Source organism: Acomys minous, assembly GCF_964271855.1.
Source record: "Acomys minous genome assembly, chromosome: 16".
Lineage (NCBI taxonomy): Eukaryota > Metazoa > Chordata > Mammalia > Rodentia > Muridae > Acomys > Acomys minous.
Window position 1 is genome coordinate 72,917,823 of NC_140498.1, and position 19,147 is coordinate 72,936,969.

The window sequence follows — 19,147 nt, forward strand, 5'->3', positions numbered from 1 at the left end:
GGAAGCCAGAAGTCAACTTCAGGTGTTGTTTCCCAGGAGCTAACAACCTTGTAGTGTCTCTTTCTGGCCCAGAACTCACGAATTCTGCAAGGCTAGCTGACAGCGAGCTAGAGAGAGGCATCTGTTTCCACCCCGCTATTGGATCAGCAGTGCCCACACTGGACTTTTTATATGGGTGCTGGGGACTCAGACTCACATCCTCATACTTGCACAGCAAGCTCTTTACCGACTGAGAGATCCCCCTGGCTCCAGACGTCATGTTCTCTTCTTCACAAGGCCTCACAGGATGGCCCAGATGCTCTTCTGTTCTCTGTATTCTAATGGGGAACTTGGCTTCCTAGCTGGCTGACCACAGGCCTGCTGCAGGGCTGGTGCGCGGTCACCACCAGTTGGGCTTTTATAGGGGGTCTCCAGTCTCAGAACCATCAACTGCATGCACCCAGCGTCAGTAAAAGACTATCATGCTGTACATGCTGTTCTGGGCTAGAGCTTTCATGAACGTCACCATGCACAAAGTGCTGGATTTGATGCTCAGCAGCATGTGGTCTAAGTGTGCCGTTACATGTCTCTAATCCTAGCACCTGAGGAATGGAAGCAGAAGGATCAGAGGTTCGAGGCCAGCATGGTATGCATGAGCCTCTGCCATAAAAATAAAATAAAGAAAAGGACCATGTCCTTACAGAGCCCAAGGGTGCTTTCCTCTCTCTGGGTTTCTGTGTATAGCATAGTGATCACCTGGAGTCAGCTGGCTTAGGTCAGCCAACCAGATAAACTCAGGCCAGCCCTTCGTCTTCCCTGAACTTTAATGCCACTTCTATCATTGTGAGACTCTTGTAGGAAAATGTCCTATCCATACAAGTGTTCTGTGGCCTGAGCAACTCCCCTAGTTCCAGGTCAATGGACTTCCTAGCACATTTAACTTAGAGGCACCTTTCCATGGCCCAGTATCCCCCAGACAAGGTTCTGCAGATAAGATAGGCTGCCCTAGAGCCCCCTTCCTCCCACCCACTACACCTGTGTCCCTTTCTCTCTGACCAATGAACAAAAATCCTTAAATAATTACACCCACCAGAGTTGGCAAGTATCAATGAGTCTTTGTTATACCATTTTCCCATGGTAAGGATCGTGGAACTGAGTGCCTTCTCTGTCAAACTACCCACCGAGCCAGTGGCCAAAGGGGCTATGAAGGGGGAGTTGAGACCGCAAGAGAGTCTCCAGATGGTGACTTGTGGATACTGGCCTAGAATTGCCAGTAAGGGGCTGAGTGTGGCTGAGGTACACCACCTACTTAGCCTTCCCCAGTAAGGAACTGGGGGTGTGTCTCAGCAGAAGAGGACTTGCCTGCAGTCTACCTGTGAGGGGCTAAGAGCACAGCTTGGTAGAATGTTTCCCAGATGAGGATCTGAGTGAGTATGCTGACCTGTGTTCTCCCGTTGTGTAGATCCCGTACCAGCTCTGGACCTCGGGCAACAGCTGGAAATAAAAGTGCAACGTCTACACGACATTGAAACGGAGAACCAGAAACTTAGGGAAACACTAGAAGAGTACAACAAGGAGTTTGCCGAAGTGAAAAATCAAGGTCGGTGGCAAATGCTTGCCTGGTTTTGCTTTCTGTGTCCCCACCCCCACCCCACCACATTTAATTGCCTTCTTCATACTGTTGGGACTGGCTGTAATTGTTACCCTCCTCATGAAGCCAGGGTGGGGCAAGCAGCCGAATCTCTTAAACAAAGATAATGACACTGCCTAGCTATGCCACAGCTAAACTTTTCCTCCCGCAATAACTACATAGGATTTTATTGCTCTTGGTCTGGGCCGGATCAGGAGTCTTTGAAAATTCCTCCTGTATCATCTTGTGATAGGATCTGTCTTTTCAAAGACTGATGTGTCGCCTCTGGGCGACACCTGTCAGACAGCCAGCTCCTGATCAAAGGGTCATACACACTAAGTCATTTAGTCATTGCTACCGATCCATTAAGGCTCCAGACAAGACGCATCCTTGCACATTGTTTGCTTACACACCGTTCTTCCCCTGCCCACCTCATCTGTTCATTATGAATCTCATGAAAAAGAGAGAGCGAAACAGGCCTCTTGCAGGGCTTCCTAGCATCACAAGGCACGGGAGGCAGAGACTTTTCCTGCTGGGGACAAACATAAAGAAATGTGTGCTATACTTGAAAGCCAGGGATGTTCAAAATCCTAGAGCTTTGTCCTGGCCCAGTGTAAGCTGAAGTACCAGCTACTCCAGAGGCCAAGGGAGGAGGAATTCAAAGTTCAAGGCCTGCCTAGGTTATAGAATGAGTTCAGGGCCACTCTGAGCAGAAAGAGGGCTGAGATCATGTAGCTCAATGATTGAAAATCTTCCCTCGAGGGGCTGGGGGTGTGGCTCAGTGGTTGAGTGTTTGCCCAGCCTTACATCATCAAAGCCCTAGGTTCAATTCTCCATTAATAAAAATAAAAACAAACAATACAAGAAAAAGCCCAATTCACAGCAGTCACAAGATTTATAAAGCAAGACCTAGGTTTCCTGTGGGACTCTGTCTTCATGGTTTTGTTTTGGAGACATGAGTGAGGACTTAGGTAGAAGGGAGGGGCATCGGCCTGGCTGGCTCCTCTGCACGCCCTGGTAGTTAGTGAGCTTTTAGAAAACTAATCAAAAGCTAAATGACTAGGATGGTAAAGAGCATCCTTTTTGCCTTTAAGAATGCTGGAGACAGACTGGGGAGGGGCACTGTCTGTGAGAAGATTCAGAAAGAGGCCGGAATGTTGTAGGAAGAGCTAGGACAGACAGGCCTGGAGTGTGAGGGTGGCAAGCCCGCTGGCCTCCGCAGGTCCCTGATCTGACACTGACTGGAGCTTGGATCTATGGTGGGATACAGAAAAGTGAGGGTTAAACCCCACTTCAGTCTGGCTCTACTAAGATATAATGGCCTTTGGGGCCTCAAGGGACAGCATTGTCCTGCTTAAAAAGGAGATGTTGGGCTTACAAAGTTGGGGTCCTTCGAGACTTTTCTCTCCCACAGCAACCCTCTGCAGCAACTGACAATAGGATTTGTTCCTTTCAAACTACCAGTGCCTGGGTGACAGATAAATATGTGCACATCTGCCTCGTTACACACACCTAGAGAAAGTCTCCTCGTCCCTTTTATTTTTAGCCCCAGTGACATGCCCTTTTTGCTCCCTTTGAGACAGGTTTTGTCTAGCCCAGGTTGACTTCAAAGTTCCCATGTAGCTCAGGCTGGCCTCAGACTAATTGTATAGCTCAGTCTGATGTCACACTCACTGTGTATAGCCTTGGCTAAACTCAAATTCACCAGGTAGCCCAAGCTAGCTTCTAACTCACTGTGTAGTTGAGTCTGTCCTCAACCTTCCCATGTAGCTCAGAGTAGCCGTCAACTCGTAATTCTCTTACGTCAGCCTCCTCACAACTGCTAGCACTACAGGCGTGTGCCACCATTCTAGTCCGAATTTGTTTTCAGTGAGTGCTAACGGAAACACACAAAATGCACAGTGCCTGGCAGGCACTGTGGAGAGCTAGGGCTACAAGCCCTACCTGGCCTGCCAGTTTCTGCTTCTCTATTCATTACCTCAACCACCTGTGCCAGATGCTAGGCATGCAGAGAAAGTCGGGTAGGCCCTGTCAGAGATGGCTCCACTGCTTTTGGCTGGTAACACAATGCACGGCGTCCCACAAGGATGACCGTTTTAGAACGAGGGGTGCTGTCTTAGGGTCACGCTAAATTGTGACCCTGCGCCATTCATTTTGTCTACTTAGATGTCCTCAGCTCAAGCAACTGAGGTGACCGCTATCAGTGTGTCATAGGTGGGAAGTCATTTCCAAGAGCTGCCTGCCCCCCCCCCCCGCCCCACACCAGCTGGGCCTGCAGGTAGCCCCTCCCAGCCACCTAACTGCCCTCTTCCACCCCACAGCATCAACTCTATATATAGAGCCCTCATCCACCAGGGCAGGTGGCCAGGGCAGAGTGTATACCAGCACCTAAACTGCATGGTGGCTCCCCCTTCCCTGTGCCTTGGTAGCTGATAAGGTCTGTGTCTGACTCCACTTCCAAAATGTTTGCACCTTTTCCATGTAGGAGAGTCTTTAAACCCACACCAAAACTTTATTAGTCTGCCCTCTGCAGAAGACCAACTTAAGATGCATCAGTAAGACAATATTATGTTTTACCATCGATTTCCCCCTTTTCTAAGTGTGCTGGAGGGACCACCACAATCCTTCCTGGCAAAACCCATTGATCCGCCCCAACTTGAATACTACAAGTTCAATTTCACATTGAGGGAGTAAAAGGTCCCCAAAGGGACTCATAACCATTGATTTTGTGTCGGCATGGACAAGCTCAAGTTTAAAATACAGTGATCCCGGCAGGTTACGAAAGCCTGGTTCACCCAGCTACAAGGAAGCGCTTCCCTCACCGTTGGTTTTTCTGTCTTTCATTCTGCAGAGGTTACGATAAAAGCACTTAAGGAGAAAATCCGAGAATACGAGCAGACTCTGAAGAGCCAGGCCGAGACCATTGCTCTGGAGAAGGAGCAAAAGCTGCAGAATGACTTTGCAGAGAAGGAGAGGTGAGTGCGGCCTCAGCTCTTTTTGCCCCTCAGCATGGGTAAACACGTCACCACCAACCCCAATGTCACGTGATGGTATTGGGGGGGGGGGAACCTGTGAAATCTCGAGGGCCCAGCTAAGGCTCAGTGCTAGAGCGCCTGACTATAGTGCCCCTAGTGAGGCCTTGGGATCCATCCACAACACCATGACGGTGATCCTTGTTACCTCATTGTCAAATCCCTGGAGTGCAACACATCCCTTTTCTCCTGGTGGCACTGGTCAGCACTGCAGAGTGAGAACAAGGCTCTTGTACATTAAACACAAGCTGACAGACGACAGCTGTACCTGAGCTAAGGCAACAGAGGACAGGTTCCCCCAACACGTACCCTCTGTGAAAAGACCTTGACCTATATCTACCTTCATTGAATTTGATACATATCTGTCACATACAAAAAAAATTTTTTTTGTTTGCTTTTGTTTCTGTTGCCCCAGTATCTCATAAAGCAAGGAGTTGAGACTCCTAATCCAAAAATCTGAAATATTCTTGACATCTAAAACTGTAAATACTGAACAAGTCATGTGTGCCCAGGACTGAGGTAACTCAGAATGTACACTGAGCATGTGTAGGGCTGTGGTTTCCATCCCAGCACCAAACGCAACGTAAGTTCAGGCTTTCTGCAGCACTCCAGACTGCACACTTTTCATCCAGTGCTGTCTATATAAACAGTCCAGAATTCAAAGTCTCTAAAAGTGGCACAATGTGGCCCAGGCATTTTGGATGAGAGACCCTCCTCCTGGATCAGTGAGCTGCACTGATGCCACGCCTGACTAATGGCAGTTACGGCTTCCTAATGGCTTACTTCATTCCAGACTTTCTCCATAAATGAGTAGCTTTCTGCTAATGGAACAAATTAATGAAAATCAGATTTCTGGTAAAAGCTATGGGGACTCCTGAGCCTGCTAGTTCCAACTGTGTTAGTCAGATTTTTTTTAAACTCTTTAGTTAAATTAAGATGTTACATTTTAGCACCAGCATGAGGAAATGCACACACATTCTAACAGGAGGCACTAAGTCAGTCCATAGTTCAAGTAAGGGGTTAGGTTTGCTCACAAGGGGCATGGTGTATGTGTGTGCGTGCGTGCTCAGTTATGCTGAGTGTGGAAGCCATAGGTCAGTGTGAGGTGTGGTGTCCTCCTCTGTCACCCTCCCCCTTATTCTTTGAGGCAGAGTCTCTTACTGAACCTGGAGCTTTCCAGTTCAGCTAAACCAATTGGTCAGGTCCCCAAGTTCGTATGGCAGATAATTTACCCACTTAGCCATCTCCCTGGTTCCAGCATGGGGTCTTGTTGTACTACTTACTGGCCATTGACTTCACAGGTCACCATTTCCATGGGGTGGCTTCAAAAGGGTCCCAGGAGCCAGGTGTAGTGACACACTTATGATCCATGAGTCATGGGTAGGAGAAACATGAGTTCCTTTTGTTTTTGTCTGTGTTTTGAAACAAGGTCTCAATATGTAACCTTGGCCAGGCTGAAACTCGCTATAGAAAGCAAAATGGCCTCAAACTCACAGAAATCTGCCTGCCAGAAAGTACTAGAATTAAAGGTGCCGTCACACCGGGCAGATCATGAGTTCTAACCCAGCCTAGGCAACACAGCAAGGCTTTGTCCACTAAAGAAAAATGAAAGATGTCAGGTACCAAAGTGAAGGGGTGGCTCCCGGATAAAGCCCATGCTTAACTGTGTGATGCCCCCCAGTTCAGACTCTAACACACACACACACACACACACACACACACACACATATATATATATATATCGCTTCTATAATAAAGTATTATGACCAAAAGCAACTTGAGGGAAAGTTTCTCTTGTCTTTTAGGTTACAATTCTTCATTGTGTGAAGTCAGAGCAAAAACTTGGAGCAGAAACAATAGAGGAATACTGCTTCCTTATGCATCCCAGGATGACGCCACTCATAGTGGACTGGGCGCTCTCACAGCAATTAATAATTAAGACACTCCCCACCCCTAACGTGCCTACCAGTCAATCTGATCTAGGCAGTTTCTCAATCGAGCTTGTCCTCTCAGATGCCTCTAGGCTGTGTCAAGTTGACAATTAAATCTAACTAGGACACCTCCCGTTTCTTACAAAAGCTTCAGGGATATTGTGAGGTGAGGTGACGCTGACTTCCTTGGCTCCGTTTATAAAGAAAGAGAAATTAGGTGTGGTGCTGCATGCCTTGAATCCCAGAACCTAGGAAGACAAGCCATTCAGATCTCAGACCTCTGTGAGTCTAGGGCCAGTTGGTCTATGTGGCCTGTCAGACCAGCGATGGCTCCACACAGTGAGACCCTGATTCAAATAAAAACAAGCAAAAATAAACTAATAAATAGAAAGAAAATCAGGTCAGGCATGGTGGCATGTTCCTTTAATCTTAGCTCTCAGTTTGAGGCCAACCTGGAGTTTCAGGCCAGCCAGTGCTACATAGTGAGACCCTGCCTCAAAGAATGTACTTGCTGCACGAACCTGATGACCTGAGTTTGATCAGTGGAACTCACATGAAAATGGAGAGAACCAATTCCACAGAGTTGTCCTATTATCTCTGCATGTGTCACACACACACATAAGATTTTTTATTAATTTATTCATATTACATCTCAATGGTTATCCCATCCCTTGTATCCTCCCATTCCTCCCTCCCTCTCATTTTCCCCTTACTCCCCTTCCCTATGACTGTTCCTGAGGGGGACCTCCTCCCCCTGTATATGCTCATAGGTTATCAAGTCTCTTCTTGGTAGCCTGCCATCCTTCCTCTGAGTGCCACCAGGCATCCCCATCCAGGGGGCGTGGTCAAATATGGGGCACCAGAGTTCATGTGAAAGTCAGACCCCACTCTCCACTCAACTGTGGAGAATGTCCTGTCCATTGGCTACATCTGGGTAGGGGTTTGAAGTTTACTGCACGTATTGTCCTTGGCTGGTGCCATGGTTTGAGCAAGACCCCTGGGCCCAGATCTGCCCATCATAATGTTCTTCTTGTTAAGTAAGATATTTTAAAGAAGGAAAATGACCAGTATGGTGGTATATGTGGAGGTAAAGATAGAAGAATCACCCACAAGTTGGGGTCTAACCTGAGCTACAGAATGAGTTTCAAGCATGAGCTACAGTATGAGATTCTGTCTCAAAAAGGAACACACAACGAAGCAGTTTCTTGCTGTGTGCTGATTATGGCAGGAAAGTGCAGCAGTCTAACTCCTCACCCCAGCATGAAAACTGGGTACTGAGATGCAGGCCATCTCTAACCATAAGTCTTCCTAGTCGTGCAAACTATAATCAGTAAGATCACAGCACTCTGAGCAAACAGCCCAGGATGAGAAGAGTCAAAACTGCAGAATTTGAAGGTCCATACATGTGCTGGCACAGCCTTCCAGATTCCATCCCAGTGTTGAGGAGGTAAAAGATCAGGGGTTCAGCTCCATCGTGGGTGTGAGGCAGCCTGGGTTACATGAGATCAGTCTCAAAAAAAAAAAAGAAAGAAAGGAAGGAAGGAAGGAAAAGAAAACAGTGCCTGCAGTGTGACTGATAACATGTACCCCCTTCTGCCTCATACATTATAAAGGTGTGGTAATAAACTGATATGGGAATGTGGTGCTGTTAGGTGAACTCCAAGTTAGGTAGAAGAGTGGAATATATCAAGGGAATAGCATTCAGGGCAAGGAGAAGGCTCTGCCTCTACGACCCATTCTTTATACACTCGCACACATGCAGGGGGGAAAACACATCAGGCTGGAGCCAGGCATAGCGACGATCTGTAATCCTGGCATCCGGGGATAAAACAGGAGGATTGCCATGACTGAAGCTTGACTTGTATAGTAAGTTTCAGGCTACACTGGGCTACCATCTCAAATCCCAGCACTCAGGAGGCAAAGGCAGAGGGGGAAATCTCTGTGAGTTCAAGGCCAACCTGGTCTACATAGTGAGTTCCAGGATAACCAGGGCTACACAGTGAGACGCTGTCTCGAAAGAAAGAAAAAAATAACTTCTTGGCCTTGTGGTGGTGGTGGTACACACCTTTAATCCCAGCACTGAGGAAGCAGAGGCAGGAGGATCTCTATGTTGGATGCCAGCCTGGTCAACAGATCATATTCCAGGACAGCCAGGACTATACAGAGAAACCCTGTCTCAAAACAAACAAACAAAAAAAACAAGCCCCACCCTAATTTAAAGACTGAGAAGATGTGTGTCTTGGCCTATCAGTTACCTGCTATACAAGGTCAAGGAACATGGTTTGGATCGCCCAGAACCACATAAACGTGTGCAACATAGCAGCGACTTGTAAGCCCAGCACCCAGAGGCAGAGAAAGAATCCCTGGGAGAAGCTGACACTTAGATCAGCCAGAATCGGCGAACTCTGCGTTCACTTAGAGACCTGGCCTCAATAAGTAAGGCAGAGAGGGACCAAAGGAGTTGACTTTTGGCCTTTACACACAGACACGCGCACAAGCAAACACACCCACCCACAATATTTAAAAAAAAAATCTAAGCTGGACTTGGGATTTTAATATTAATTAATTATATACTGAAAGAAAACTTTGATACATATTTCTAAAATAATTATATCTGAAAAATATCAACCTGACATCCAAATTTTTAAAATAACAATAAAGTTTTTAAAGACATCATCAGAAACAATATTTACACTGAATAGGATAATGGGTGAGGCCAAGTGGTGGTGGTGCACACTTTTAATCCCAGCACTCGGGAGGCAGATGCAGGCAGATTGCCTGGTATACAAAGAGAGTCCAGGACGGACAGCCAAGGCGAACACAGAGAAACCCTGTCTCGGGGAGGAAAAAAAGATAATGGATGATATTTATTCATTTATTTATTATTTTAATGATATATGTCTTTCTGTATGTCTTGGTATACGTGATTGTATGTGCCCAGAAAGTCCAGAAAAGTATGTGAGATCTTCTGGAGCTGGAATTATCTGTAGCTGTAAGCTGCCTGAAATGGATGTTAGGAACTAAACTCAGGTCCTCTAGAAGAGCAATCTGTGTTCTTTATCACTGAGCCATTTCCCTAGCCCAAATTTTCTTTTTTTAATATATTCTTTTACTTGTGTGTGTATATGAATGTGAAGCATGTGCATGCACTGCCTGTGGAGGCCAGAAGAGGGCATCAGATCACATAGAGCTGGAGTTACAGGGAGTGGTGAGCTGCCTAATGTGGGTGATGGGCACCAAACCCAGGTCTTTTTAAGAGCAGCAAGTGCTCTTAGCCACCAACCCAAGCTCTTATCCCCAAGGGTGAAACACAAAGCTCTTACAAATTAATTAAAAGGAAGGATCAATTTTACTTGCCAGGCATAGTGATGCACATCAATATTCCATCACTCAGGAGGTATAGGTTGGAAGATTTGTAGTTCATGACCAGCCTTGGCTTCATGAGACTCTGTCTCAACAAACAAAATAATAACAAAGCCTTCTGAAAGTGGGCAGAGTCCAATATTTGAGCACACAAAGAGGCAGCAATAAATATTGAACTTGATTTTATCCGGTGTTGGTAGGGTCTACCACAACACATAGTGGTAGGAGTGTAAGTTGGAGGGTTTTTAGTTGAGAAGGTCCGCAATATCCATGCAAAAAGAAAAACAGTTGCACATAGCCTGTGACCACTGAACTTGCCCTCAATTAGAAGTTTGTTCAACAGATTCACTCTCCAAATTAGAGAAAATCATAGTTAATGAAATGTTTAGCAGAAAGGAGCATCTTAGATGCCTGTGGCATTTTTCTTTGGCTACTGGCGTGAGGGGTAGATAGATGCTGGAGCAGCGCGCTTCCCACCATGAGGGTCAGGGAAAGGCCAGCTGCCGGCACGCACGCAGGTGAAAGGGACTTCATGCCTCATGCCCGCACACACAGGTGCCTGAGGCAGAAGGATCTAGAGTGGAAGCCGTAGCTACAGGGAGCCCCTTTCTCAGCCTTCCCCTCCATCGAAGGGGAGAGAAGAAATTTACATTGCGCCATAGTATGTTATATTTTAATTTAATTTACACATATGGTTACATGTTACTTTGCACTGTTGCAGATTACTGTATACATGTACATTACATGTTACTCTGCAGCACAATACTTGTCAGTATGGTTTGTATGCGTGCACAACATATTAGTTTACATGCCTTGTATGTCACAGTAATTTCTATGCCCAGTATTACTTACATACAGCATGTGCATTACAGAAAAGTATAAGGGAACTCCAAAAAGTGGGAAAACTAAAAAGGACAGTACTTCCTATTTTCTTGTAAAACTTGTTTTTAAAAAAACCTTTCGGAGTCACCTTTAACCCCAGCACTCAAGAGGTACAGGTAGGTGAGTTAAAGGCTAGTCTGGTCTACATAGTGAGTTCCTGAACAGCCAGGGCTGTTTGGAGTGACTCTGCCTCAAAAACAAATCAACAGGAACAAAAAAGACTCTTGGGCACTGAAGAGGTGGCTCAGTTGCTAAAGCGCTTGCTACACAAGCTTGAAGTTCAGATTTCCAGTGCTCTTGTAGAAGAAGCTGCACACCTGCGGTCCCAGAGCTGGGGAGTGGAAACACGGCCATTGAGTGCTAAAACCAGACTCTCCTCTGCAAAAATCAGTGAGCTCAGAGTCCATCTCAAAAAATAAGTGAAGAGGCAACTGAAGAAGACACAAACACTGGCCTCTAGCTTCCACTCCAGTGCAGAGATACCTACAGATGTGCACGCACGCATGCACACACACACACACACACACACACACACACACACACACACACACACACACACACACACGATCATACAATTTTTAAAGTGGGATTTTCTTAAGATTTGTTTTTAACTGTGTATGACTGTGTTTGTGAGTATGCAGCATGTGTACAGGTACCTGTGGAGGCCAGAAGAGGGCGCTGAGCCCCTGAGCTAGTTACATGCAGTTTTCAGCAGCTGGTGTGGGTGCTGGAGAGTGAAATCTGGCTCTCTGCAAGAGCAAGAAGTGCTCTTAACCACTGAGCCATCTCTCCGGCCCCAGCACACATCTCATTTTATAATAGACAAACATGAAAATTTTAGCAAAGATTTCAATAGGTGACAGAAATGTGGCTTTTTAAAAGCTGTCATTTCTCCTTTTTTGTACCCCCAGATTTATTGTGTTGAGCATATGTTATATTCACATGATATAAAAATAATGAACTTATTTTTAGATTTTTTTTCTGCAGACACAGAGGAAAGCATGTTATTTCTTGGCTGGGGACTGCATTTGGAGACCATGGGAATAGTAAACTGCTTTCAGATATTCAGAATCCCCCACCCCCACCCACTGTGGTAGCATTTGCGCTCCACTTTAGAGGAAAGGACAGCTGTCACATCTGTTTAGGACATCCTTTATGCCAACAGATCCCTTTTCTGTGTCAGCAGAATGTAAATGTATCATTCTTCTCCTTAACTTCAGAAAACAATGAGTGTGTGATGATGCTGTTTGATTTCTTTTTCATATCTGCCGTTTCGGAACAAGTACCGTATAGGAGGACCTTCCACATCAATTGCCACACATGTCAGGTCCTACAGCGGGCACACCCCACGTTGTGTAATATGCATTCACAACGTTGAGGTGAAGATTCAAGCTGCACTGTGGGGCCTGCCTCCAGCTGGGCCTTCCAGCGACGAGTGCTGATCAGTGGGGCTCGGGGCACACAGCCTATCTTGGTAGTCAAAACAAGATGACCAATTTGGCTTCATTGTCTCCTCTTTTTTTTTTTCTCTCCAGAAAGCTGCAAGAGACACAGATGTCCACCACCTCAAAGCTGGAGGAAGCCGAGCACAAACTCCAGACTCTACAAACAGGTTCGATGCGCCCCATCCTATTTGAAGGCACGCGGGGAAGATGGAAGTGGGCGAGCACGGGAAGGCTCCTGGCCTGCTCCCAGCTCCTCTGCTGCCTGTTGCTCCTGGGGACCCTGCAGTTAGGGACCTGTGTCCCAGGCTGCTCTACCTGGCTGCCTTAGTCACTGCACTGAGTTGCTGATGTGGATGTGGGTGGCTCTCCTGCCTTCTCCCTCCCTGCCCCAGCCATCCTTCCTGTTCTGCTTCCAGCAAACACTTCTAAATCACCAAACTGTCAAGAACTGACAGCTCATTTGGAACACTAAGGGGGGGGGGCTTAGTTCTACCGAAATGAAGTTAAGAATGGTAATAACAGAACCTTTAAATTCTAAAAGATACCAAAAAAGGTTATACCAAAGTTTGCCTTTCTTTTTTTGTTTCCTTTTCTGAGAAGGAAGCAGCACGGTATCTTTAAATGCGGGGAGAAAAATGAAGAGACATCATGATCCAACTGAGAACACAAATGTTAGAGGGACAAAAAATAGTCACAACCAGTTTAACAGTCAAATGAATAAATGTCCAAAAACTGCAACCGCCAAGCTATGGATATAGCCCAGCAATGAAGCGGCTGCTTAGACTCCGTCAGAGAAGGGCTCAGGAGTAGAGCTCTTCCCTAGAGTCCCCCAGCGAGGGGCTCCCGTGTGCTTCATCTGGAGAGCACCTGCCTAGCATGGGTAAAGCCTTTGGTTCAGTCTTCACATTACACATACATGTGTGTGTACATGCGTCTGCACGCTGCTTTCTATATAAATATAGAACTTACAAATTCTAGACAATGAAGAAGCAGTCCAGTAGAACAGTGAGGGAGGAGCAGGCAGCCCTCAGAAGCAATGTACATCACCTAGGGAAAGTGCTAATAGTTTTTAACAGTCAGAGACTTGCAGATAAATCAGTGAAAGATGCCTGTGTCCTGACATGGAGAGACTTCCATTCCAGACCACTAAGGGAAGAGAGGGAACCTCAGAAAATATTGTTATCATCCCATTTCTATGTGTGTGTGTGTGTGTGTGTGTGTGTGTGTGTGTACACACACACACATATAGAAAGAGAGACAAAGACAGACAAGGATGGTGACTCATCCTGAGAAATGTGCCATGAGACAGTTTGCCATGGTGATGTGAACATGAGAATGCTAATATAAAGACTGGAGCAGACCAGCCACTCAGTGAGAGTAGCCCAGCTGTCCTGGAACTCATCTTCCTGCTTCAGCCTCCTCAGTGCTGAGGTGGCAGGCATGCACCACTATGCCTTGCTCTTCAGTTCAGCCAGTAAGTGAAAGGGACAGTCCATAGATGAGGTTTCCGCTTCTTCCACAGAGCAAGCTTTTGGGTTTTTCTTGTGTGTGTGTGTGTGTCTGTGTGTGTGTGTGTGTGTGTGTGTGTGTGTGTGTGTAAGAGTGTGGGTGGCTGTAGAGGTATCAGAACCCATTGGAGGGCATTATAGGCAGTTGTGAGTTGCACAACATGGGTGCTGTGAGCCAAACTTGGGTCCTCTGCAAGAGCTTAACCTCCGAACCATCCCATCTCCCCAGCCCACAGTAAACTTTTTTAAGGAATGGAATATCTTAAAATAATGATTGGAAGTATACTAGCAGCTGAGGAGGTCGCTCAGATCCATGGCCCGCAACCATAAGATCTGAGTCCAACCTCTAGAGCTTATGCAAACAGCCACGTGGGGAGCATGCCTATAATTCCATCACAGGGAGGTGGGGACAGGTGGGGCCTGGAGTGAGTTCCAGGCCAATGAGAGACCGTGTTTCCAGAAAGAATGAAAGAAAGAAAGAGAGAGAGAAGGAAGGAAGAAAAAGAAAAGAGAAGATAGATGGTGTCTGAAGAGCAACACTCAAGTTTGTCTTTTGGGATATACACACACATGCGCACAGAGAGATGAGCATATTTGCACACAACCTTTTGGAGTGTCATATAGGAAATACATAAACTAGTAGCGGAATTGTTTATAGTCGTGATCAGTTACCACACACATGCTTTTACCTAGCTTTTACACTCCAGCACTACCCTAGGCACAAATCATGTGCTGCACTAAGATGATAAGGTGGCCACATTACCCCTGGGTGCTAGGAATTTTTCCAGTCCACTGAAATCATATGTGACCCTGATCATATGCTTGGTCTGTGACTAATGGGGATATGAAGCATGCAACTGTATTTGCAGGTGTGTGTAGAAATGGGTTTTGATGATAAAAGACATTTAAAAGCTGGAAGCCTATGCAGCAAACTATGGGCAGTGGTTCTCTGTTGCAGGAGGCACATCAGAGATATGACAGAGTGAGGGGAAGTCTTCTTCTCCATTCTATGTGTGTCTCTCATCTTTGTGTACTTTTCCCCTTTTACTTTAAGCAACTGGTGTCCTAGCTGGGTTTGATGGCACACGCCTGTAATCCCATCACTGGGGAGTTGTACCCGGGGAGATCAAGAATTCGAGGCCAACCTGGGCTATGCCCCATCTTTGAAAAGGCCTGGAGGGGCGGGGATATAGCTCAATCATGAGAGTGCTTATCCATCGCTGAGAAATCCCTGGATTTGATCCCCAGCATCTCACAGAGCAGGCGTGATGGTGGCACACACCTGTGATCTGAGCACTGGGTAGGTAAAGCCAGAGAGGGCAGAGGGCCAATGCCATCTGTGGCTAAATAATGAGTTCAAGGCTAGCCTGGGCTACCGTAGGCCCTGTCTGAAAACAAACAAAGTTGGTGTCTTATATCATGGTTTCTGTCCTTGCCTTTTAGCCCTGGAAAAAACTCGAACAGAATTATTTGACCTGAAAACCAAATATGATGAAGAAACTACTGCAAAGTAAGTGCCTGTGTGATGTCATCCTCTGTTCTTTTGCACTCGGTCGGTTGGACCTTGCTGTTGCTAATACAGAAGATGGGCTTGGGAGGCACTCAACCTCCTGTCATGCTGCCAAGATACAGTGCCACTCCAATAAGTCCCCTGCATCACATCCATGCCCACTGAAACTTCTGTTCCTGGTTACAGAGAAGTCCAGTCATTGCTTTTTTTTTTTTTTTAATTGTGTATGTGTGTAAACGAGTGTGTATACCACAGAGCACACGTAAAAGTCAGGACACCTGTGGAGAGTCAGTCCTGCCCTGCTGTATACTCTAGACTAGCTGCTCTGTGAGCCTCTGGTCTCCACCTCTTGTCTTCGCTGTAGGAGTGCTGGGATTACAGATGTGCACCACATCTGGCTCTTTTTATTTTTTGATGTTTTTTATCTTATGGGTTTGGGTGTTTTGCTGCCTGTATGTATGTCTTGTGTATTGAGTGTGTGTGTGTGTGTGTGTGTGTGTGTGTGTGTGTGTGTGGTGCCTGTGCCAGCCAAAAGAGGGCATGAGATCCTCTGAAGCTGGGATTACAGGTGACCAGCGAGTCAGTCACCATGTGGGTCCTGGAAATTGAACCTGGATTTTTTTTGGGGGGTCCAATAGGTCAAACTCCCATCTTCAGACCCATATAGTAAGCACTTTTACCTGTTTAGCATGTACAGCTATGGGCTCTCCGTTTTTCCTAAGTTGATGGGACTCTGCTGTGGAAATCCTGAAGAATACACACAGCCTCATGAAGCTACCTTAGTTCTTGTCACTGAGCCACACAGCTCTGTGCAGGTCTCCCTGTGCGGGGACACATAGGGAAGAGGCCAAGCCAATGAAGCTTTCTGTCTATGTGACCGTTGTCAGGGTGGCATCAGACATCAAAGCGGCCTATGACAGGAACACTCCCTACCAGACCCCTCCTTGCAGACAGGTGGAGAGGAGGAACTGATATTAGCCTCAGTTGTGCAGAGGCCACAGTCTGCTAACTGTGGCTAACAACCAGACAGGCCGTGGAAGGCTAAAGTTTTCATGGCTTTTTCCCATTGGAGAAGCCGCTTGTGGTCTTCCAGCAGTGCAGCCTCAGGGCCCAGGGACACAGGTCCTTGTCACATATTGTTACAATGGTACCAGTAGGGGGTCACGTCTGAGCTGCTCCCACCCTGTCGTGAGAGCCCAGACTTACAGCCCTTAGCCTAGCCATCCTTGTCCTTTGAGTGTAAGTATGTGTTCATGTGTGCACTTTAATGTGTGCCCGTGGAAGCCAGACATTGGTTTCCCTTAATCACACTCTGCCTTTTATAAAAACTTACTTTATTGTGTGTGTATACGGATGTTTTGCCCATGTGTATGTCTGTGCACTATGTACTGTGGTACTCTGAGAAGCCAGAGGATCGCAGCAGAACCCCTGGAATTGGAGTTACAGGTGGGTGTGAGCTGCCATCTGGGTGCTGGGAGTCGAACTCAGATCCTCTGGAAGAGCAGCCAGTGCTGTTAACCATGGAATCAACTCCAGCCCTCAATCTTATTTTTTTGAGCAGGATATCTCAATAAACCTGGAGCTACAGATGGGCTTCTGGCCAGTGACCCATTTAGGGACAGGCAATCCAGGAATGGGACTACCAACATGTTCCACCACACCTGGCTGCTCGCACAGGTGCTAGGGGGTCTGAAGTCCATACAGCAAGCCTTTACCGGCTGAGCCTCTTCCCAAACCATCTTGACCCTCTACTCTGGGTTGTTTGCTTGTCCAGAGCCTTAAGGGCCCGGTGGGTCTCCACACCTGCAGTCAGACTTTACTAGGTAACATAGACCTTATTCACAAAGACCCAGCTGTCCTGGTAGGACCCTGGCTGGCCGGCCTGATGGCATATCTAAACCTCACGGAGACCATCATGCCAGCCCCTCCTCCCTCCATGCCCTCCTGTTGGACTTGAAGAGAGGGCACCACATGAGCTCAGTCTAAGGTGCTTGCATTTCCTTGTGAAATCGGTGGCCTTGGGATTACCTCCTCCATCCCAGAGACAGGGCCCTCTGAGAGCAGCTGCCATCCTGCTGGAGGACACACATGCTGCTCACCCTTGAGAGCCCATAAACTCCCTCACCCCCAGCACAAACCACCACAGAGACCATACGGTTGCCATGATGGAACTCCTGGCCCAGGGTTCCTGTCCCCTTTTCTGGCAGTGTTTTCTCTCCATGCAGTTTGATCACTGTATAGACCAGGATGACCTTGAACTCACAGAGATCCACCTGCTTCTGCCTCCTAAGTGCTGGATTAAAGGTGTGCACCACCACGCCTGCCTAGTAACTGAATTTTTGTTTCGGTGTTTGTGTTCCTGTGTGTGCATTCGATAGTGTACTTTTTGGAGGTCAGAGGACAACCTTGGGTGTCGGTGTTCACGGATTTAGCAGTCTTGTCTTTTGTGCGTTTCATTGTGCATGTGTGTATGAGTGTATGCGAGTGTGTGGGTACATGTGCCCATGTGTGCTCCTGGATGTGGAAGTCAAGGCTGATGTCAGTGTCTTCCTCAATGCTTCTCCACCTTATATTGAGTCAGGGGCTTTCACCTGAACCCAGAGCTCACTGACTCAGCAGCTGGCTTTGGGGATACCCTGCCTTTGCCCCCCACTGCTGGATTCAGGGAGCCCTTCATGCCAGTCCAGGATTCCAGTAGGTCCGGGGGCTCTGGGTCACAGTCTTCCTGCTTGCATGGCAAGCGCTCCAGCCACGGAGCCGTATTCCCAGTCCTCCGTTTTGCTCTCTTTTGAGAAGGGGTTTCACTGTGCTACTTAGGCTGACCTCAAACTCCTAGGTTCAGGAGATCTTCCTTCATCAGCTTCTGCAGGAGCTGGGGCTCTGGGTGTGCTACCGTACCTGGCGAGGGTGTGGACTAGATGAGCGATGCCTACATGTAAGTGGTCTGTGAAAGAGCCAGCCACACTGGCCTCTTGGAAGGCCTGCCATGGCCCTGAAAATTAGGCCCACAGGTACAGTGGGCTGATGAATATGGAAAGGTTGAACTTCGGCTAGACTGGGCTGAAAACTTATTTCTGCGAGTAGAAAAGAACTGAGTGGAGCTAGGAAGGCAGTTCAGACTGGGGAGTGCTTGCTGTGCAAGCTGAAGGCCCAGCGCCAGGATAAAAGCTGGCCTTGGTAATCCCAGCGCTGGAGAGGTAGAGACAGGCAGGCCCCTGGGGCTCCCAGGCTACCCAGCTTATATTAACTTGATCTTCAGGACCCAGTAAGAGGCCCTGTCTCCAAAAATAAGATGTTGGATGGAGGAACAACACTTTCTGGCCTCCATACTCATGTGCACGTGCACACCTGCATGCGCGCGCGCGCGCACACACACACACAGACACACAGCCAGAGGAGACTGGGAATGTAGTCCGGTTGAGACACTGCTTGCCCCATGCTCACAGAGCTTGGGATTCATTTGTATCGTTACCTCAAGCCAGAGAAGAGGGAGCAGGAGGGCCAGGACTTCCATGTTATCCCTGCCTGTGGGAGGAATCGGAGATCAGCCTGAGCTACATAACACCCTGTCTCACCAAGTGTGGTGGCACACACCTGTAAACCCCATATTTGGGAGGGTGAACAAGAGGATTGGTTGCAAGTTCTAGACCAGTCTAAGCTATACAGCAAGACCCTCTCTCAAACTAAATAAAATGAAGAGCTGCCTCCTCCACATCCCCCTGTCCTCTCAGTTCAAGATGAAAGTCTGGTGCTTCCAGATAGCCTCCGAGCTCGGTATACAGCAACAGGCTCCCTTCCTCAGCAGGATCCCCTCTCTACCTGAACCCTAGAAACTGTTGCCTCACTCTCTGCCTCAGGTGCAGCCTC

The 19,147-nt window shown here is 47.4% G+C and overlaps 1 protein-coding gene across 12 annotated transcripts in view; it reads left to right on the plus strand.

The window, feature by feature from the left end:
• Positions 1-19,147, plus strand: part of CUX1 (cut like homeobox 1) — a 346,720-nt gene that overhangs the window by 208,992 nt on the left and 118,581 nt on the right. For all 12 annotated transcript variants that reach the window (XM_084764549.1, XM_084764550.1, XM_084764551.1 and 9 more), the window contains exons 5-8: positions 1,442-1,579; positions 4,461-4,584; positions 12,353-12,429; positions 15,214-15,280. In XM_084764549.1, coding sequence (XP_084620675.1) covers positions 1,442-1,579; positions 4,461-4,584; positions 12,353-12,429; positions 15,214-15,280 — 406 coding nt within the window. The remainder of the gene's footprint in view (positions 1-1,441; positions 1,580-4,460; positions 4,585-12,352; positions 12,430-15,213; positions 15,281-19,147) is intronic.